The sequence below is a fragment of the Thunnus albacares genome, chromosome 6 (genome assembly GCF_914725855.1).
Source record: "Thunnus albacares chromosome 6, fThuAlb1.1, whole genome shotgun sequence".
Classification (NCBI taxonomy): Eukaryota; Metazoa; Chordata; class Actinopteri; order Scombriformes; family Scombridae; genus Thunnus; species Thunnus albacares.
In genome coordinates this window covers 11,387,013-11,408,655 of record NC_058111.1, presented here as the reverse complement: position 1 = coordinate 11,408,655, position 21,643 = coordinate 11,387,013, and the positions used below count along the sequence as shown (strand labels likewise).

At 39.7% G+C, this 21,643-nt stretch overlaps 2 protein-coding genes across 2 annotated transcripts; one reads left to right on the top strand and one right to left on the bottom strand.

Annotated features, from left to right (window-relative positions):
• The first annotated feature begins 1,607 nt into the window (after positions 1-1,607).
• Positions 1,608-13,746, top strand: si:ch211-149e23.4 (synaptogenesis protein syg-2). The gene is made up of 14 exons (XM_044354671.1): positions 1,608-1,769; positions 4,189-4,524; positions 4,745-5,053; positions 6,742-7,020; positions 7,112-7,265; positions 8,162-8,316; positions 8,437-8,718; positions 8,858-9,163; positions 9,260-9,541; positions 9,637-9,799; positions 10,538-10,698; positions 10,838-10,913; positions 12,119-12,146; positions 12,352-13,746. Exons 1-14 carry the CDS (start codon positions 1,703-1,705, stop codon positions 12,502-12,504), a joined length of 2,751 nt encoding a protein of 916 aa, XP_044210606.1. The 5' UTR covers positions 1,608-1,702; the 3' UTR covers positions 12,505-13,746.
• Positions 13,747-14,023: 277 nt separating this feature from the next.
• On the bottom strand, positions 14,024-19,937 carry rrp8 (ribosomal RNA processing 8). The gene is made up of 8 exons (XM_044354672.1): positions 19,733-19,937; positions 19,496-19,613; positions 18,220-18,481; positions 16,528-17,410; positions 15,231-15,360; positions 15,025-15,131; positions 14,837-14,933; positions 14,024-14,179 (listed from the first exon to the last, which is right to left on the bottom strand). The coding sequence occupies exons 2-8, from the start codon at positions 19,598-19,600 to the stop codon at positions 14,066-14,068; spliced, it is 1,698 nt and encodes a 565-aa protein (XP_044210607.1). The 5' UTR covers positions 19,601-19,613; positions 19,733-19,937; the 3' UTR covers positions 14,024-14,065.
• Positions 19,938-21,643: the final 1,706 nt, after the last annotated feature.

Sequence of the window (21,643 nt, the reverse complement as noted above, 5' to 3'; positions counted from 1 at the left end):
GTCCGTGTGGCTCGGAAGCTGATCTTGTGTGATTTGTAGATGTGAAGAAAAAAACATCCTGATATGCTTCCTTTCATCTAATGGCAGTGTTACTGAACACTATAATTCAAGAGAAGATTAACAGGTATCATTTTTTTTCTTGGTTAACACTCCTCAAAAGCCCCTTCAAAGATTTAATATGAAATTCAAGGTGAAATATGCATGAATAAGTAACTTAGAGGGATGAAATATCTGAGTTTGATCCTTCACCAACAAAAGGGGTCTAACTTCTGCATTTAAAGTATATTTAAAGGTCCTGGCCTGTTAGGGTGCAAAGAAAGATGCAATAGAGGAATAAAATTGAGCACGAATTTGCATGTGTGCAAATAAAAAAGCACTTCAGGCTTTTCAAAGGATGTTTTTACACTATAAGCCATCCTGAAGATTGACTTGCTGTGTGTGTGTATATGAAAGAGAGACAGAGAGACGGAGTATGAAACAGGAACAACGATTTTTTGTAAAACCTACTTCCACAGGCTACAAAACGTCTCACGACTGCCAGTTTCATGTCATACAATTCAAAAAAACCGTTACAAACCGCACACCACCAAGTGTGTTGGTAGCAATTTTTTTACTTTATTTTGTCAGGTCATTTCATTCACTGTCATCCTTGTGTGGCCACAATGACTCAACATTGAAACTGATCAACTTCAACAGGAAATAAAAGAAAGCAACCTCACATGAAACAGACTTAAAATTGCTGTGCAATGCTGAACCCCTGCAAAAATTCTTTCTCATCCACATTTGTTTCTGTTTGCAGTTTTCCGCGAAGGCTCCTACTGTGACAAATCGTGCTCAGCAAATACGTCTGAATGAAAAAAACACAGCTTCTAAGTGAATTAGAGATGCACTATGTCATAAAATAATGCCCAGAAGTGAGTGATTTCCCAAACAGCAGCGCATGAGTAGCAGCAAGCTTGCCTTGCAGACGGGCAGTCTATGAGGGCCCCCGCAGGGATGAGATGGTATGAATGATGTATGGCTTTACCACTACCCAAGGCGCCCTGCTATATGAGGTGGCTGAGTGACTGAACAGACACATCCTGCATGATGACTTGGACAACACAAGCTGTGGGCATCTGACAACTCATCAACTGTGACACTCGGAAGCCCAATTATTATTTCAGAAAGCAAGAGGAAGAAGTGGTTTTACAAACAGCTGTCGTGTGTGTGTGTGTGTGTGTGTGGGTGTGTGTGTGTGTGTGTGTGTGTGTGTGTGTGTGTGTGTGTGTGTTTGTGCTATGACTTTAGTCACTCTCAGGGACACAAACCAGACTAAAGACCAGTTAACTGGGGACAGCTCGTGCAACTGGGGACAAAAGACATGTCCCCAATTGGTAAAACACTGATTTTTGGGTCAGTGGTTATGGTTAGGATAAGGGCTAGGGTTAGGCAAGTAGTGGTTAGAGTTAGGGTTAGGGTAAGTCTCAAGGAAATGAATATAAGTCTATGTAAATACCCCAAAAGTGACTTAAGTAAACCTGTGTGTGTGTGTGTAAGTGGTGACAAACATGCACGTACAAAGGCATATGTACGACGTAAGAGTCAGCTGCAGGGTGTGTGCACCTCTAACCATAACCACAGAGAACACATTCACTTTAAATACCTTTCTGTCGTGCATAGAGTCGGTTGATCAAACTTTATTTCACTCAGTGACACCATCATGGGATGCTCATGGCTGTTGATTTTGGGTCTTTTCCTAAATGTTGCTCACTGCTTGGAAATTCTGGGTAAGTCTACATGGTTATAATCCATCTGTGACTGTCAGCTGTTTATGAGCTTATTTTACTGGCCCTCAAGGTCTTGTTTAACCTGTGGCATTTGCACCAAACTGTGCAGCTATGGTTTTCATAAGTGATTCCTAAAATGCTCACAGGCATTAAAGTCACATTTTGAAGCATTGTGTATGCATTTTAACTAACTAAATGACAGCTATATCTGAAGTATATTACTGATAGCATGTTGGTGTTGTCACTCTGGCAGTTAGTTCATTATTACTGATCAGTCGTGTCACCTGAAACCACATTAGTTTCTTTACAGCCTTTTAAAGTTGGAAAAAAGGACACCTTTAAGTTATTAGAGTTGTTACAGGGTTTTTTGTGCGTGTGAGGGGAAAACCCAATGCAAACTACACTTATTTAGAGATCCCCTGTATTGTTACGGGTTCAGTGTGAGGTAAATCCTCACAGCGTCTTTGTTTCTGCAATCACTAGGACTTCCAGCTGGAGATGAAAGTTGAAATCTGTGAAAAAGCTCTGTCTTTTTAAGATCAAGAGTCTTTTATTTGTTTACCACATCCCCAGTCTGCAAAGAAAGACTGGTATACTGTAGTTGCTGTCTGGTGAGAAAAGAAGCCCGTGGGGCTCAGGAAATATGATGCAGTGGCTGACGATTTTCTTCTCAGTTATTACTTAGTTTGTATCCTTAAGGTGTGCCTTTTCCACGTTTGGCTGACATTTATTTTGGCAATAACCTGCAAGGGCAAATGAATTATGAACCCACTAGGCATAATTGAACTGATACAGCATATTTTTTCCTCTCCCTCTCCATCCTTCCCTCTTAAATGGCTTTGGAGACTCTCCACATTGTTTCCATTTGCTGTGATATATAGTTAGACTCACAGCATCTCTGCTTCAACTGTTTTTGATGCAAACAATTTAGTTTAGACTGCAGCAGCTGACTGTATGTTCAATGGTTTTTCATGAAGCAGCGCACCAAGCTGTCATCATTTAACTCATCATGTAACTAAAGCGGAATAAAAGCTCCCGGCTTCAACCGGCTGATGGAGCAAACTGTGCACTTTGATAAAGTCAGCAGAGGAGGCAGGATGAAAGGGATTTGGTATGCATTGGAGTCTGTACACTGTCCCTCTGCAAGTGCTAAAACATGTCAGCTTCTATTAAATGTCCTTCCCTCTGAAACCTCCCCTAATCATGGCTGAGTTCTCCGGAACAGGTCGCTGGTGTCTGAGTGTGGATCAGGGCGTAACTTTTGGACTGTTTTCATTTCGTTAACATAATGGAGTCCTCTATTAAATATACACCAAGCAAGGAGACGGCTACATTTGTCAAATGTCACTGTGCACATAAAGTCCAGTTCCTGTCTTTAGCCCTGTGAGGAGCATTAGGAAGCGGCTACAATAATTTGCTCTTGCATATAACATTCACATCATTTTTAGGCTTGCAGCTTTGTGGTTTTAGCCACATAAGCAGTGTGGTGTTAGGGATAAACTGCCATGAGATTTAATACAGACATTCATGATCCCCAGATGATGATACCTAATAAATGGTGATCATTTAACCTTTCATCCAGTACCACCAGCAGATCAAAAATTTCTACCTAATACCAGATGGATTAATGTTGATTTTGTTCAGACAGTCATGGTTTCCAGATGACGAATAATAATGAGTTTGGTGATACCCTGACTTTTCTGCCAGCGTGAGGTTGGCATTTATGGTTCTTAGTCAAATACCCCAACAACTGGCCTATTTGTTGGAGTGTCATGAAATTTGATGCACACATTCATGTTCCCCTGATAATGAATTGTAATAACTTTGGTGATCCTCTGACTCTTCATCTAGCGCCATCATCTGGTCAAAATAATTGTCCAACACTTTGATTTATGACTAAATAAATCAAAGTTAAACTAATGACATTCCCACCAGCCACAGTTGTAAACTGAGCTAAACTAAGATGGTCAACATTATATGTGCTAAACATTATTGTCATTGTGAGCGTGTTAGCATTTGTGACATTACCATTTAGCTCTACATATCTCTGTGCCAATAAAGGACAGCCTGAAGCTGCTAGCATAGCTGTAGACTCTTGTTTATATTGATTAGTCATTGGCAAGTTCTAATCATGATAAAATGACTGAGAATCTCATAACCACTGACCCCGGTAGTCAGTCTCATCCATCACAGTTTCACTTAACTTGTGAAAGACAATGGGATGTGCAGAAACCCCTTTCACAGGCACAACAATGGACATCCATCAGCATGCTGTCCATCCTCTCAGGAACAGGAACAATCACATTCCTCCCCTCAAGACAATTCTGCTTTGCTAGTGTTTGCAATTCTAGGACCATTCAGGTGAACTTATGACCTCTCATTATTACTGAACATTGTGTTTTCTTTTTGTCTGGTCCAGGTGAAGAGCAGATTCTTGAGATCACAAAAAACGTCACAGGAGTCTTGGGAGAAGACGTGTACCTGAGCTGTAGCTATCTGGGGGAGAGCGAGATCATCAGCGCCCAGTGGAAACGGCAGATTATTGCTAATTCTAAAGTTAAGGCCAGGCGACTGGTAGGATTCTTAGCTGAAAATAAGACATTTTGCTACGACGAGAGTTTCTCATATCCAGACTCTCTCACCAACCTCACAGTTAAGATGAGGGTCTCCAGTGTGGAGGCAGAGGGAGAATACATCTGTGAGTTTTCATCAAATGAAGAAGATGTTTCTGACAGTGTAATCCTTACTGTAGTAGGTAAGCCAGAATGAATAATGCATTTGTTTTCCTTTTTTCCCCCATTTACCTCTGTTTTAAAAAATCAGCCTGATGAGATTTAAAACTCAAAAAGGTCATAACTGCTACAACACCAGCAGTCCAATTTTAATGAAGCTTGCAGAGATAATGCATCTCTGACCCAAGACATGCCTACATCATTTAAAGAGGATAACACTTTCACTTGTCCATTCATTCACAGCCAGGCCTGATATACACACGCTGGTGAATGCAGAGACTATCAACGGCACTCACTACCAGTCGGTGTCATGCTCTGCTGTCGGTGGCAGGCCCACACCTCAGATCAGTTGGTTGGTCGATGGCGTTTCTCCCTCAGATTACCCCTTTGTTGTGGAGACAAGTGAAACGCTTCACTCAAACGGCACCTTGACCCTGAGCAGCATCCTCCGCTTCCCCACTCACCACCTGGACGACGACAGTGTGACGTGTGTGGTCCAACACCCAACCCTCCCTAACCCCATACTCACTACAGTGAGGGTGGAAACCTACGGTATGCTCACATTCACAGCTGAGTGTTGTGTTTTTACATCTGTGTTGTCTGGAGGTGACATATAACTCTATGTACTGTATCATAGTTTTATGATCATGCATAATGACTCAGCACACTTACTGTCTGCTTCTGATTTTTCACACTGGCTGTTCCCTCTCACTCTGCTCCACATACACAGTGACAGACCATAAATTACATTGCACAATGCAAAGCATTCATGTGGGAATGCACTCTTTCACTAGTATTAAACATATAGAACACCATAATGTAGAAACAACTAAGTAACTAATTAATATCAATATCATAACACATACAGTGCAGCATGCAATTTGGTGGTTGTTTCAAATGGGTCATCAACCTTTAAATGCTCTTGTTATGCCACCATACTAAACTAGATTACACTCACTGCAGAAAAATGCAAAATTGTTCTTGAAATGCCCCCTAGTGGTCAGAGGCTACATATTGGCTGCCTTGAATTAACAGTTCAATAAGAGTTTTTTTTTTTGTTTTTGTAGTTTTTTGTGAGTTTACTAGTTTATTCATTTGTGCATTTGATTTTTCTCAGTTATTGTTTATTTGTGTGCACTTAAAGGATAAGGCTGGCAATTTTCTATCTTTGTATTACTGTCAACAAATCTGATGTGCAGAGCCGAACCAACAATGAATTGATCTACTTACAAGTATTGTGTTTGTATTCAAAGTTAATATATTGTATTCCCCCGTGCCGTAGACCTCCGTTGTTGTTCAAAAACTATTAAAAACACACCGCTCCACTGGTTGACATGCTCCTTCACAGATTACGGTCATGGTAGTTTGTTTAGAAATGGCTCCAAAGACTAATAATAGCGACCACATTTGCAGTCTCATGAGAGTAGTTCTTTGTAATGCAGACGCCGCTGAGCATGCATGGGAATGCGGCTCCATTTATAGTGCTTCATTAGCTTGTTTTGCTACATAACACAACCTCAATTTTGTGCAACATTGATAATTTCTCAAAGAACTTCAGTACATAAGCCAAGAGGTTGTGATATGTAGCAAAACAAGCTGTAAATGGAACTGTGTTCCCGCACGTGGGCAGTGGATTCTGTCTTACACAGAATTACTCTCCTGGGACTACAAACATGATCACTGTTATTAAGTCCTATTAGCATGAGCCAGTAGTTTTCTAACTGCAGCGGTTAAATCCACACATAACTTAAGGTGTTAACAGATGGAATATTTGAAGCCCAAGTACTTTAAGTCACTTTAATCGTAAATACCCTTCTCTGGCACCCGAGCTATTATGAAGTGTTAGCTCACTTCTCCTACTCATTAGGGATAGCTGGCTATTGCATGACACCACAACTTTTATGTATTTGATAATAGACTCTGATCTCTGATGATTCCCTGTATTAAAGTCTGCGGTTCTCTCAGCTTTGGTTGGGCAGCAGCTGGGCCAGACATCTGCTCTCAGCTGGAGCCTGGCCAACAGATGGGACAGGTGATAAGCCTAAGTCAGCACTCTCCAGAACCCAAGGAGAAGCCCCTTATGGCCTGTGTTTAACTAACATTCAGCTCATCCGGCCCCAGCTTCCTATTTAACAAAAACACCCAGAGTCTCCACTTGCTATCTGACTTTTTAATTTGCTGGAAAAGACATTAGACCTTGTGAAAGAATAACGCTTCTCGCCTTTCTTCTTGCTCCACAGTGAGGCCAAATGTGACCATTAAAGCAGAGATGGTACAACAAGGAGGAAGTGAGTTCTGGGTGGTCTCTTGCATTTCATCTGGAGGGAGACCTGACACTGACATCTCTTTGGCTTTGAACACCGAGAAGCTGGAGATAGTGAATGACACAGACTCACAGACACAAACAATCTCTTTCCACCTCCCTGCAACAGTGTTTGAGGGGCGCAACGTCACCTGTGTGTTTGACCACCCCAAATTTACACACAAGGAGACACGAGTCATAACGCTGCCATCATTTTGTGAGTACTATCACTGCCTCACATGGAAAAGTGTTCTGATGCTCATGAGGTGAAAGTTACAGAAAACAGAAATGTTCTTTTTTTCCTGCAGATTTGTCAGGAGTTCAGTTGTCTGCAAGTGTGGGAAAAAACAGTGATCATATCCAAGCTGCTGAGTCTTTAGAGCTGAAGGAAGGACAGAGTGACACTGTTATCGACCTGGAGGTCATTGGAAATGTGCCACGTTACAGTATTACTTGCAAAAAGTAAGAAATATGTGATATTTAGACAAATGTCTTGATTTCAGTTTGCTTTCATGCACTAATGTGATCAATTATTAACCATGTTAGTAGCATAAGTCAAGGGATGGCAATGCCAGTTGGTCAGTCCATCACTTTGGTCCAGACTGAAATATCTCAACAACTTTTGGATGGATTGCCTCAAAATTTGGTACAGGCATACATGTTTCCCTCAGGATAACTTGTAATGACTTTGGTGATCCTTTAACTTCTCTTGCGCCATCATCAGGTCAAAACTTCAATTTGTCCAACACTGGTTTGTGACCAAATACCTGCAAACAAATGCAATTCCTGTCCACCTCAGCTGTACTTGTACTCAGTTCTTATTTTGTTCGTGTAGATGGTGAACATAGCCAACAATGTACCTGTTAAACATCAGCATGTTAGCATCCATTAGCTCAAAGCACCATTGCCTAAGTACAGCCTTGCTAGCATAGGTGCAGACTCGTAGTCTAATTTACATTTCTATGTCTTTAGTTACATTTTTTGCATCTGTGTTGCGTGGATCACTGCAAAGATGAGACTGAGCTGAAATCTGCCAACTTTATTCTCTATTTTGGCTTCAATGTTCAATGTTTATATTCTTTTTCTCATGGAAACAGTGAAGAATAGTATGAGGGTAAAATATGTGAGGTTTACAGAGACAAGTAGCATCAATATTTTTTTCACATCATTTACATACAGACTGAGACAACCTACATACCCTGTAGAGGATGTGGTATTCGGTTTGGTGGCACAGAACCACAAGTGATAGACTGCAGGGACCAGATTTAGAGATTTTATTTGTAATATTTGAGTACTGGGAAAACATGACAACTAAAACATGAAGTTTGCTTTTATTTCTGCTATTTTTTTCCCTCTAGAGATGACGGGCCCTTGCCTGAGGGCGTGAAGCTGGGTAGCAGCAGCCTCACCATTCAGGGTCCTGTGGAACATCAGCATGCTGGCGTCTATGAATGTGTCACCTCCTATCACCGTTACAACGCAACGCTGCAGTTTAACATCACAGTTAAGCGTGGTAGGTGCAACTCTTTGAGGGTGTTTCTTTAAAGACTTTCGTGAATACACTTTGAATTTTCTACATTTTCTGAATATGAAACATTTATGTGGAGCCTGCTCTCTGCATTCTTTCTCTCAGTTCCACCCACAATAAGAGTTGATTTGCAGACTGAAGATGGACGCAGTCTGATTGAGTGCTCAGCAGCTGATGCTGTTCCTGCAGCCAACATGTCCTGGCTTCTACCAGAGGGTGTGTCTGGAGTCTCTTGGTTCAATTTCACTTCCCATAATGGAAGCCATTCTGTCAGGGGAGTTTTACTCCTCCCTGCCTGCTCGCTTTGGGAACTCACTGCAGAGTGTGTGATAAATCACCCTGCATTTGAGGAGCCAGAGAACAGAAGCATAAAACTCCCTCTTTGCGGTATGTTCAACAAATCAAGCTATGGATAATTTTGTCTGAGTAGCAGACATATTTGGCCATGTTAGCGCACCATAGATTTTTATCTTTTTCTAAAAGCAGCCATTCATTCCCTGTAGTTTGACTTCTCTTTCCCACACAGCTCGCCCAAACATCACCCTCAACTCCAGCACTGAGTGGAGAGATGGTGACGAGTACACAAAGGTGGACTGCTCTGTGGACAGTGTTGCCCCTGCAGCAACCATAACCTGGCATGTTGGAAACAGTGACAGTAACAACAGCATCAGTCACCTGACGGAGACTCAAGTCCAGGCTGATGGTTTGGTTTCAGCCCATAGCTCTGTGCATTTCCTGTCTTCTATGTATTCTGGTCAGAATTTGACCTGCATGGTAGAGCATCCGAGCCTGGAAGCGCCTGAGAAAAACACAATACACATTCCAGTGCACAGTACGTAATTTCTTTCTTAAAAATATTTCTTTCTGTGACACACACAAACTTGCACAGCTGTTCAACTCCTTCCTGTCACCCCTCGTCTTCTTTCAGGAGCCCGTCTGCTGAGTGTGTCTGTAGTGAGACAGCAGGACTCTCCTCTCTGGCTGGCAGTGTGTGCCTGCAGCGGGGAGGGTGTCGGGGCTAACCTCAACTGGGTCCTTGAAAATGCCAAAGGCCAAACGTCTCTGCACTCAGAGTATGAAGGGCGCGCCCTGAAAGTCAGGCTGACTTATCAGTTTCCTCTGGCCCTTCATGAGGGGCAGGACCTGACCTGTGTGTATCAATTTGAACATGGGCTCACAAAGAGGAAGACCATTCATATCCCCAGATACTGTGAGTGCATTCTAGAAACAAAAAAAAAAACCCACATAAAAACCAATGCTTGAAATCTGCAAACTACAAGTTTCCTCCAACTGACTCTCCCACAGATATCTCCTCTGTGAGAGTCCTGAACCACACGACGCCTCTGCAAAGCCGCTACGGTGGTGAACCTATCATACACAGACTGACACTCAAAGATAATCATCACAACCAGAGAATACTGCTGCAAGTTGATGGCAATGTGCCAGAATATAACCTCAAGTGTCAAAGGTACTGTATCCTTCCTGATCTCTTTTGAGTAAACACCTGTAAATACAGTTTATTGTACAAAAACCGATGTTATTCCTTCTAAAGTTATTTTGATTTTACATACAAAACATATGATCAATTTATAAAATATGATGCATTATGACAAATTTAAAAGCCCTGATTAGACCTGCTCAGGTTGGAGCTATGTGAAGTCTCCAACCTCCATGTACTATACGAATGGTAAGGTTGTAGCTTGAAAACTTGGTTGTAACGTGAAAATGTAATGTAATGTAACGTGTAAAGTGAGGTCTATGAAGTCTGGTCTAACATGCCCACACAGTCCTGGTCCGGTTTGAACAACCCAACAGTTTAAAAAATTGTTTAAATTAGCTCCACCTCAACCAGCTACATTAAAATACTGCTTACATGCACATCAAATAATTAACAAATAATAACCCAAACAATAACCCACTAATATAATATATGTATTTATTGGTGCACAATATAATATCTTGTGCGAAAAGACAAAAAAATATATCATCTTTTGGGACAGGGCTATATGAAAGAAGTCATTCTGCATAAATAATACTTTTACATTTGATACTTATACTGCAGTTTCACTCAAGCAAAATTTAGATTTTTACATTGTTGTATTACTACTTTAAGTGAAGGACCTAAACACTTCTTCAAACACCGTATACTGCATATCTCTGACATGAATCTTATGACAAATTCATTTGAAAGTCAGTTTTGTTTCAGGAGTGATGGCTCATTTGTGAAAATGGAAGGGGTTGCAATGGTCTTCCAGTCAGAGCTCACAGAGCAGGATGAAGGACTGTACACCTGCCGGGCGTCCTTCTATCATCACACAGCCGCAGTCAACATTCAAGTGGAGATTATGAGCGAGGACAGACTGTTTGGTAATGTTATACTCTCCTTCTATATTAGTAATATCGCAAAATGTTGTGATCATAACAATATGCTGAGGTTTGTTATCAGTTTGAATATGAGGTTTGCTGAGACATTTGTTTAATATTTTTTGTGCTGTGTGTGTTGCAGGACTGTTGACCGTGATCTGCATGTCTTCGGCCTCGGCCATCCTTCTCATCCTTATTGTCATTCTCTGGGTGTTCTGGTGAGTTAAATGTCTCCACAGGTGACAGGTTGCTGCAGCTCGGAGGGTGAACTATTGACGAGCAAATGAGGGCAACACTGGCACCGCCGTACGATATGAGACAAACAGGATGTGCGGATTGTTAACCCAACTCACCTAAACCCCGGTATCGTGCAGTTATTCACAAACAGGAAGCTATGTGGCTGAAGCAGACAGGTGCCTTTGCCACAACAGCCCTGCTTGCAGACAGCCAGAAAATGTTTCCTCTGTCTTTCAGAATAACAGATTTATTTTCCAGTTTCCTGGTCTGCCTTTTAGCAATGTTTCTTCTGGCTATTTCAGCAGCAGACTTCTTTTATTTGGCCCTCTATCACCAATTTCACCTTGCAAAAATAAAGGTAAAAGGTCGGGAAAGTCCACATGGTTGGAAATTATTAGTACAATGAAATTCGAACTACTTTTCATCAATGAGAAAAATCCACAAATCCATCTCTTAATCTTATTGCTGCTGGAAAACATCAGTGAGTTACTGGTCTTTTACGACTGATGTGGGATATCTGTCACGATCCTTCAACTGTTTATGGTTTCTGCCTACAGAAGTTTCCACATTTCCACTCTAGTGCCAAATCTCTCGAGAATGTTTTGTCAGGATTGGATCAGGCTTCGCTGTGAATAAAGGCGCATAACAGAGGTCCGGAGACTATTTCAATAGGCCTGCCTCTCCGGTCAGAACATTTGGTCAAGGTGCCATTGGTTGACAGAGCCTCTACCCCATTATCCCCTTTCCCAGTGGGAGGGTCCTGTCAGGCTAATTTGGGAAGGTCAGTCACAGAGCGTACAACAGTGTACACAAGAAAACATGACTCCCCGGGAGGAAAGCTATTTTGGGACTAACATCAACCACCCCCAACCCTTCAGTGAGGGAGACACTTTTTGACAGCAGCAGGTCTTCATTGGTGTTGTCACTGGGGTCATAATGTACAATGTGAGCTTCTGCTTCTGACATCAGAGATCAATGATGAGGACTCAGGTCACCACTCGTCTCCATTGATATTCCTGTCGCATAATAAATCCTCTCCTGCAGTTTGCCTATTTGAATTCACTCAGTGTATCAAATTAAGTCACAGTGCCATCTAGTGTGTTTTTCATGCCTATGACCCCCAAAACTCAGTGATTGATTAATAGGGTTATTCAAATAATCAATACAATTGTGTTTTGTTTTACAGCAAAAGATATCAGGAGACACAACATAAGGTACGACTCAATTCTGTTAACATGCAACTTTTCCTTCAGAAATCTGTTCATAAATTCAGTTTTTCATTATAATTTCATCTTTGCTTCTCTGGTTTTACTTCACTGTATTATTATGCGAATATAGAAGCCAAAATTAACAGCTTCTCTACCTGTTTTTTTTCTATCCTTCTTTTTCTCTTGCTGCTGCACTCACTCTATAATTCAGAGGAAGGAGTCTTCGTCAGCCTTGACAACTCTGATGCAGGAGCCTGGCTCTCCTGAGGGGAAGAAACCAGCAGCAGTGACAGAGAAAGACTGTAAGGAATTCACGCAGCTGGTCAGTTACGCCATAGTCATTGACGTCAAGAGTACGGTGTGAAGATAAAAGCGCTTTGCAGGGCTTTTTTGTATGAAACATTCAGCTTTTCATTGTGCAAGAACATACAGTATAGTATGAAGGCTACTGGCACTGCAGCATTATGATTTAAGTGTATTTGTATTTGACTTGTACAGCTGAGGAAGCATGTAAAGTGAGATTCTTTGTTTATGTACTGAAACATCCCGACTTGTGAAGTTTTTTTATTTTTTTATTTGTTATAATTGACTCGCATTAATGATTATAAATGAGAAACTATTGCACTTATTCATCTTACTTGAATTTTGTACTGTCTTTATACACATTGTATTTTCAGATGGGTTTTTTTGTTTTCAGTATTTGTCAATAAAGTCATTGAAATATAAATTATTTCCATGTTTTTTGTTTTGTCCAGTTTGCATCCAACAACTTATTACTGTACCTTCATCCCTAATACAGTAGAGATGACAGTGGAGTACAGTAGAGTGACTTAACTCATCAGCTGCCTTTTTGATATTTTTGTTCAGCTAAATTAGTAACAACCATCTGGTGTGACAACAGGAGTAACTCTATAAATGCATTTTTATACAATGTATGATCCAGATGCAGAAAGATTCATTTCCAGATCATCCACTCACATCAGGTTGCAGCGGTGTTACTACGCCCTCTTGTGGTAAATGATTACACAAACAGATGAGTGAATAAGCCTATTGTCACCACATAAACTAGTGTTCTTTGTGGACTTTACGTTGGAATTTTCTACCATCTATCTGCTTTTGAGTTTCTGAAGAGTTCATTATATGTTCTCTAACGAAGGAGTAATTTTCAGTGTATCAAAGCCATAATGCCACACTGTACCTGACCAATAAAACAAAATTAGTAGAATTATGAGGACTTGAGCTCCATAAGAAATACTTATCAGACACCAGAAAGATTCATTTTTTAAAATGTATATTTCAGAATCATAACACATTTTTTCAGTATTTTTTCATATGAAAATCTTAACATTTACTTATTCTTGTACAACTGTCTAAATTAGTGGGCTGCCTCCAGTGTGCCATCCATTTCATTCCAATCAAACACCACAAAAAGCTGATCAGCACATAAATGGACTGCAATTTATACTGTATAACACTTGTATCCAAAGTGCTTTATAATTTCCCTCTCAATCATCAATCATTCACACACACTTACATGTGAGCTTACATGCAAGGCATCAATCAAACCATCAGGAGCAACTTGTGGCTCAGTGTTGACAGGAGGAGCCAGGAATTTAACAGCTATCAGTAGACAGCTTGTTTTATCTGCTGAAACATAGCCAGATACCAGAAACAATGGTACTAATCAATGAAATCACCCTAACTGGTGTTTGCTTAGGAAGGAAACGTACTTGGGCATTGATGGCACATGACTGCAGAGCTTTGTATTACATGAAAAAACATGTACAATGTAAATAATTCAAGTGTACAGATGCTTCAAACAGTATCAATTGACTATGGTACTTCAATAAAAAATGTGATCCCAAAAGAAAAAATATGTGAGATAAAATATCACACAGACAATTTTATGAAGTCCTTTCAAGTGCTCATCTCTTCTTGTACAAACAGGGTTTGAGCTGCAGTCCAAATTTCTTTACATTTTCTGGAGCATCTGCTGTCTTCACACATTCAAAGGAGTAGAAATGACTGTTCTCTGTATCCTAAATAAAAAGTACATAGAAACACAAAATTAAACACTGATTACATACAAATACAGGTGAGAATAGTGGTGCCCAAACTGGGTCGCAATACATGTTATTAGTTTTACCCGAGCTTTTCTTACTATTACAAGTCAACATGTCTGCTGTGAAAAAGGCATATGAATCTGACTTGTGAGAAATGCTTCAGCTTACAAATGGAGGCATGACAGAAACAAATTTTGGGGTCGGTACTGTGTTCTCTGGCCCCAGTGAGGTTCAAGTCTTATTAAGATTTGAGTTGTTTACATGAACCTTTGATGCATCTAACTGTGTTTCCTTATCAAGAATAAACCAGCTTACTGAGTATTCTCATTTACCTGAGGTTTCCTGCCCACACAGCAGCCACATGCTATAAATGACAAAAGGTGTAATGCAAGCTACTAACTCTCTCTTTGAGCAACTGACCTCTTAAAAGAAGAAATAAATGATACATTATTTCTAATCATATAAAATGTTGTTGTATTATACCGTTTTTAAAATCAAGAGTATTCAGCTGGAAACAAAATCAAAAAATTAAGATGTTTAATATTAATAAAAGGTATTTCTGGTTAACAAATAAAGTAATTTTTAGTGCCTGTAAACATGGTCACTGACATGTCATATTTTATATTTCCTCACCTTGGATACCAACTTGAATCCCAGATTTGCCAGTGCAGTGACGAAGCTGTGCACGTTGTCGAATCTACTCGCCACTTCTGCTATTTGAAGGACACCCCTACGATAATTGCGCAGAACAGTTACACAAACATACAATGATATATACAAAACTAAACAGGCCTATACTGAATCAATATTACATATTTTACCCCATCTTTAAGACACGATTGGCCTCTGCCAGAAAATCTGCCAGGTTGGTCCCCATGAGAGAAAGGCAGAACACAGCGATGTCCACAGACCTGTCTCTAAGTGGGACCTGCGGGAACAGAGAGAGAAAGAGGTTCATTTCATCACAGAGGTTGTGTACACTCATTAGGAGATAGAAAAAAAAAAAAACTACAAAGCACACACTCACGTTGGCCATATCACACACTGTAACAAGATCACAGGCGGCTGCCAAATCGAAGCTGTGCACTTTGTTCTTCACACTGCGGGCGATCTTGCAGTCGCCACAGCCGAAGTCTGCAACAACTTGAGAGGCAGGTCTGAAACAAATCAGTGGACGTGTTTTAAATCAGAGGATAGTGCACTTTCACCCTTAAATAAAAAGCCAGCTATTATCTACACACAACCAGCTCATAATACCATCAAACATCTTCTCACAACAGCCTGATGAAGAATTCATTAAACATCCACTGTGCAGAGATGGACTTGTTAACGGCTTGGGAGAGGGCTGAGATTTAACTTGCACTTCTAGAGGTGTAACTAGGCAACACACTGTTTATGAATGCAAAGGGCTCTGTTTAAAATCAATTATTGAGCTGGTGTACTATAATTATTTTCTTTTACGTTTGTGTTTTAAAGTACCGCTTTTGTTTTCCTTAGATACAGCGTGCTGGTAAGAAATCATTCTAAATGGGTAATTTATATGTTAAATTAAATGTTACCATAGTGACGGCCCCTGTCTGCTTGTGTGTGTGTGCTGTGTCAGTTACTGTGTCTACTCATGTTGTCTTTGAGGTGCCAGAGGAGCTGATTGTATATTCATATCTGAAGTTACCTTGCAGTTTATTTCCTATATTACAATCAGTAACTTATATTTATTGGCATTTTGTGTCTTTTCTTATTTTTGTCACGATCTATGTGCCGGTTTATGACGCCATAAAATGAGATGAAAATGCAGGGTGTTCAGAAACACTTCCAGGCATACTAGCAGTAGAAATGTTTCAGCTCTTATTTTCACACTTGCAAATTTTAGGTGTACCAGCATAATCTAAGCTCAAAGGTCTACTTACTGGCTTTTCAGAGCTTTCAACCACACCTCATGGTCTCCTTCAATGAATACAACTAGCTCAGGTGTTCTAACATTGTCAACATGTAAGTGTGAGACTTTAATTACTTGTTATCAAGTGACCGAAGTTTGACATTTTGGTCATGTATGGACACCTGAGCTGGTTCCTTTCTCTGAAGAAGACCATGGGGTGCAGTGGAAAGCTCAAAAAAGCTAGTAAGTGGATCTTTGAGTTTATTTTTTTTTCTTTCTGTTCCCAAAAGGTCATAAATGAACTTCCATGCTCAAATTAAAACTTTTTTCTTGATTTTATGAACTGAAAAATAAAATATCTCTACCTCCTACTGTAGCATTCCTCAAAGAACCTTAAACAAAATATAAATTTTATGCAACATATCACAGTGACTTTCAGATATCTCACTTTTGCTTAATGTAAGAGATGATTGCATCCACAGGGTTGGCTGGCCACCTCTCAACCTGTGCCGTGTATCCCCTGTGGTAAATTGAGAACGCCTGCGGATCCTGGTGGAACATACGCTTTGCCTCGCCGCTGGACGTGCTGTACAAAACTTCATTAATGTAGCGGAAACGAGCAGACTCCAAGCGCTGCTCCATGCGGAACCTGAGGGAGGAAGAGCGGTCCTGTTTCACCTCTTCCTCCGGTACTATCGGCTCCTCTTTCTGCTCCGCGGGACTCTCTCGCTGCTTCGTTTCCTGGCTGTTGAGAAGTTTACGCAGCTGCTCTCTTTTCAGACTCTGTTCTTTGCTCAGCTCAGGTTTCAGTTTTTTTGCGGGCGATTGGTGCTGCTGCTCATTTTTGATTTCCACTTTCTGTTCTGTTATGTTATTAAAAGATTCAGTTGCACCCTTTCCGATATTGCTGCTCTTTGTTTTTTTCTCTTTTTCAGTCAGCTGCTTTTCTTCTGTGCGTGTTTGTGCTTCTGATGTGCCACATATGTCAGTCTCCTCTTCGGTGTTTTTCCTTTTCTGTGGTTTACGTGTCTTCCCTGTTTTCTGTTTCTGGGTTTCTGTCTGGGTAAGTGTTTTTTCACTGTTTCTGTTGTCGCTATATGAATCTGGTGTAACTTCTTCCTTTGGTGTTTGTTTATCTGCAGATTCTGCTTTGTTTACTTCCTCGTCAGGCTTATTCTGCCGGTATTTATTTTTACATTTCCTTTTGTTCTTCATTTTGCTTTTCCATTGCTTTCTGCTTAGTTTGTCTTTGTTCTCCGGTTTGTCTGCAGATATTGTGATTTCTTCTCCATTTGCCTCGTCTGCAGATGTGGTTTTTGCCTTCGGGGCCCCTATTAGAAAGAAAGAACACAACTTATAAACTTCACGCAGTGAACCAGAGAGAAGAGTCAGCGTATCCAAACACTTTTAGATTAAAAAATATTTGACTTCAGGGGGAAAAAATGGACAAAACATCAGCGCAAATTTAAAATTAGAAATATTGCCTTGCGGTTGCATGCCTCCACCAACCGGTTAAGTTGCAGTTTACATCCATGTCTGTTCAGACTCATATAATATTTGTAGTGAAGACTTTGAAAGAATTTTAAAAAAGGTATTAAGTGTATTTTTTGGCGAAATAGAAATGATCTTAGAGACTATTTTTACAGAGGAGTACAGAGGACTGATAGAGAGCTTTGTCACATGGTGCTATGATAATCACCTGAAGCTCAAGATCAGCTTCATCATTTTATCCTGTTAGACATTTGTGTGAAACTTTGTCATATGACGTCTTCAATTACAGACAAAAACGTATTTTGGTCACAGTGACCTTGACCATCAAAATCCAATCAGTTCATCCTTGAGTCCAAGTGGACTCTTTGTACCAAATCTGAAGAAATTCCCTCGATGTGTTCCTGAGATATTGCGTTCACAAGAATGGGACCGACGGACGGACAATCGAAAACCAAATGCCTCCAGCCACGGCTCTCGCCAGCGTGGAGGCATAAAAAAGATCTCTGTGAGATCAAAATGTGCTCTGTTAAATTTATAGGAACCATTTACAGCAGTGCAGAGTGCAGATCTTTTATCTGGTTTATAATTTCTCATAGTAACACTGACTGTACACATGAAGATGTGCTCCTTCACCCAGTTTATTACTCACCAAATTTCTTGTCTTTCTTTCTCTTCTTTGTTTCAGTTTTCTCCTCATTGACGCAATGATCTAAGTCACCGTTCTCCTCCTGCTCTCCTGATGTCGCTGAATGTTTTCTCTTTTTCCTTCTTTTCTTCTTCTTCTTACTGTGTGTCGGGGCTGTTTCCGTCTCACTGTCGCTGTCCTGCTGACGGTCGTCGCTCTTCCACTCAGGTACTGATCCCAGTGTCTGCAGGGTCCGCAGCAGGCTCTTTTTTCCAACAACCTTTGACTGATAAGAGGAATATAAGATGTTTATATAATTAGACTTGAAATGCGTAGCCTAATGTTGGACTGTGAAATACAGCAATACTGTATACAAATAGGCAGAAGACCATCCAATATTGATGTGATGTCACTCTCATTTTTTATGTGACTTCATGTGCTAAAAACTGCATTGACTAGTTTTTAGTGTTTTCAAGTTTTTTTTTTAATTTTAGTTGTTATGGTGCTAAATTAGCTTTGGAAAGTAACACTTTTACATCTGTGCAAGTTTTAGGCACTTTAGATGTTTACATTCTTATCCATCATGCAATACATCTGATTGGTCCCAAATTTATTTAGCAGCATGACCCCAAACATACAACCAGAGTCATAAAGAACTATCTTCAGCGACAAAAAGAACAAGGAGTCCTGCAACAGATGGTATAGCCCCCACAGAGCCCTGACCTCAACATCATGGAGTCAGTCTGGGATCACATGAAGAGACAGAAATAACTGAGACGCCTAAATTGAAAGAAGGCAAAGCGTCGTCACACCAAATATTGATTTCATTTTTTCTGTTAACTTTGTATGAAGTTAAGTGATAAATAAAAACTATTCATGGCATTATTTTTGAAAGCATCCTCATTTTACTTTCAGTGCCTAATACTTCTGCACAGTCATATATTCGTATATCTGCACTTTTCTATCTGAATGTATGTTTATGTCTGTTCATTCATTCTTTGTATTCTATGTAACTGCAGCACATGACATGTTTCCATGTCTGTCCATTCCCTGGGACGGAACATTTTCAATAAAATCTTGGTCACAAACAATCAGCTGTTAAATAGTCTGACTCTCCATCACAGACTAGAATTGATTCACGAACACATTTCTGACAGAAATCTTTATTGTATTGTGGATTAACTAAGGACACTAAATAAAGCCAGTATGTTTAAATCATAGATAGTGTGGATAAACTGCGCAGCCTTGATATCAATATAACCTTCCTGCAGCAGGTAACTAAACTCATTTTTATAGATACCTTGACATTGGTGTTGCTGTTCTCCTTCTGAGTGTTTTTGAGGACAGTTTTACTCAGGATTTGAGCGTCTGGTTCGTCATTCCAGTCTTCATCTTCATTAAACATGATTGCCCGAGAACTGTAGAGAACACACACACATATGTAAGTAATACATGTTTGACAGATGTTGAGAAACCCCTGTCAGAGTATATGCTTTACTATCAACACGCTAACAGCTAACTTAATTCAGCTACTCACCAGTCAGACTCTGAGGCGACTAAACCAGTTGATTCACGTGCTAAACGGCTCGTTTAGCTGCAGGTGGTGTTTAAAAAAATGTTTTCTTCAGTGAACATTTAACTTCAGTGATTTTGACATTACTGCAGGAATTTCTAGTAACTCGCACAAGCCACGTTGGGTTGTTTCATGTGCGCGAAGGAAGCAAAACAGAGCTACATGCGCATGTTGATGACGCAAGCACGTCAGAGGCGTATGGGACATGAAGTTTTTCGTGAAGCTGATAGAAACTACAAATATAAAGGAGAGATGCGCCACAATTTTCTGTTTTTATTCAGTGTTTGTTCATTTCATTGAAAACTATCATTTATATAACTTAAACCATGATACAACTAAGATCTATATTATTATTATTAGTAGTAGTAGTAATAGTAGTGGTAGTGGTAGTAGTATTTCTGAAGAAATCCTGGTTTGCTCCAAACTTTACCGCTTCCATCCTGTAATTAACATGATGGATCAGTATGAATTAATCGGGAAATGAAAGAAAGAAACAAATAAATAACTGGATTAACAAACCAATGAGAATGCAGACAAAACTAATAACTTATCCTAATTCTTTGTGTCTGTAATTTTTCAAAGAGGCCCCCTTTCAACAAACACTTTTCTGGATATTGAAAAACCCATACTTAGGGTTTTATTGGGAAATTAAAACATATTTAATCAACAGCCAGATGTTCCACATTCAAATAAATTAATCTGGACAACCTACTCATATTATTCATATATTATAGATAAGACACACATACAGTATGTACAAAGTGGCACTAAAAATTATGATTAAATTATGAAATTAAGGTGGGTATGATTATATCTGTGTATGTGTTTAGTGTGTTTGCTTTATGTATATATTATATGTGTACGTACATATATGTGTGTTTATGTAATGTATATATGTGTTTGACAACAGGCAAGCTGCAGGCCGTCAGTATCCATTGTTCATAAGCCTGGTGGCCTGGTGGAAAAAGCTGTCCCAGAGCCTGCTGGTCCAGGTCTAGAGGCTGCAGTATAGCTTGTTAGATGATAGCAGGTGAAACATTACTTGGGGTGGCTGGAGTCTTTAATAATCCTACAGGCCTTCTTGATGTAGTATATATCATGTTTTATCATTTAATTGTCCTGTCCTCAAGGTTCAATGCACCCAGTTCAGATAGTTTAGCTTAGCTTTTGTCTTGACACTTTTTGTTTCATCTAACATTGTTTTGGTTTTTAAATCCTGGTTCTGAAAAAACAAATTATTTCAATTGTATTTTTAATTGTAATTGTAATATTAGTTTATTATATATTCAGTTTACAATCCAACATAGTATAGTAATTGTTTTAATATATCATAGGATAGAGTGTATTGCACAATATAATGTATATTGTGTTTTAGGATGATTTAACATTTAGGAGAACGGTGAGTTTTGAATTTATGAATAAATTCAGGTCAAGCTGCACAAAATAAAATGAAATATTTACATGTTTGGATATTCTGGGTAATTTTAGATAGATAGATAGATAGATAGATAGATAGATAGATAGATAGATAGATAGATAGATAGATAGATAGATAGGGAGGCCAGGCTCTGTTCACTTTGTCATAAAAGAGGGGTGGAGACAGAATCTCACTTCCTATTATTCTGTGACAAATATAAGGATTTGAGGGAGGTTTTCTTTGAAAGAATAAATCATATATATCCTGAGTTTATCCACCTTTCCGACCCTCAGAAACTGTCCTATCTATGTGGGGAGAAAAGTCAATGTGCAGTAATAGCTGCAAAATATGTTAAATCTTGTCATACTCTGAGAGAAACGAGCTCTGTAGTATGCGTTTCTATGTGATTACATCTGTAAAAAAAAATAAAAAAAAACAAGGAAAAAAAGCCATTTATG

Bases quoted from the DNA above. Each gene is read 5' to 3' on its own strand.
- si:ch211-149e23.4 (XM_044354671.1), top strand. From the start codon at position 1,703: ATGGGATGCTCATGGCTGTTGATTTTGGGTCTTTTCCTAAATGTTGCT. The intron at 8,317-8,436 runs GTAGGTGCAACT...TCTTTCTCTCAG, and splicing joins TAACATCACAGTTAAGCGTG to TTCCACCCACAATAAGAGTT. The intron at 9,800-10,537 runs GTACTGTATCCT...GTTTTGTTTCAG, and splicing joins TATAACCTCAAGTGTCAAAG to GAGTGATGGCTCATTTGTGA.
- rrp8 (XM_044354672.1), bottom strand. From the start codon at position 19,600: ATGTTTAATGAAGATGAAGACTGGAATGACGAACCAGACGCTCAAATC. The intron at 15,132-15,230 runs GTGAGTGTGTGC...CTGTTCCCGCAG, and splicing joins CAGTGTGTGATATGGCCAAC to GTCCCACTTAGAGACAGGTC. The intron at 14,180-14,836 runs GTGAGGAAATAT...CTTTTTATTTAG, and splicing joins GATTCAAGTTGGTATCCAAG to GATACAGAGAACAGTCATTT.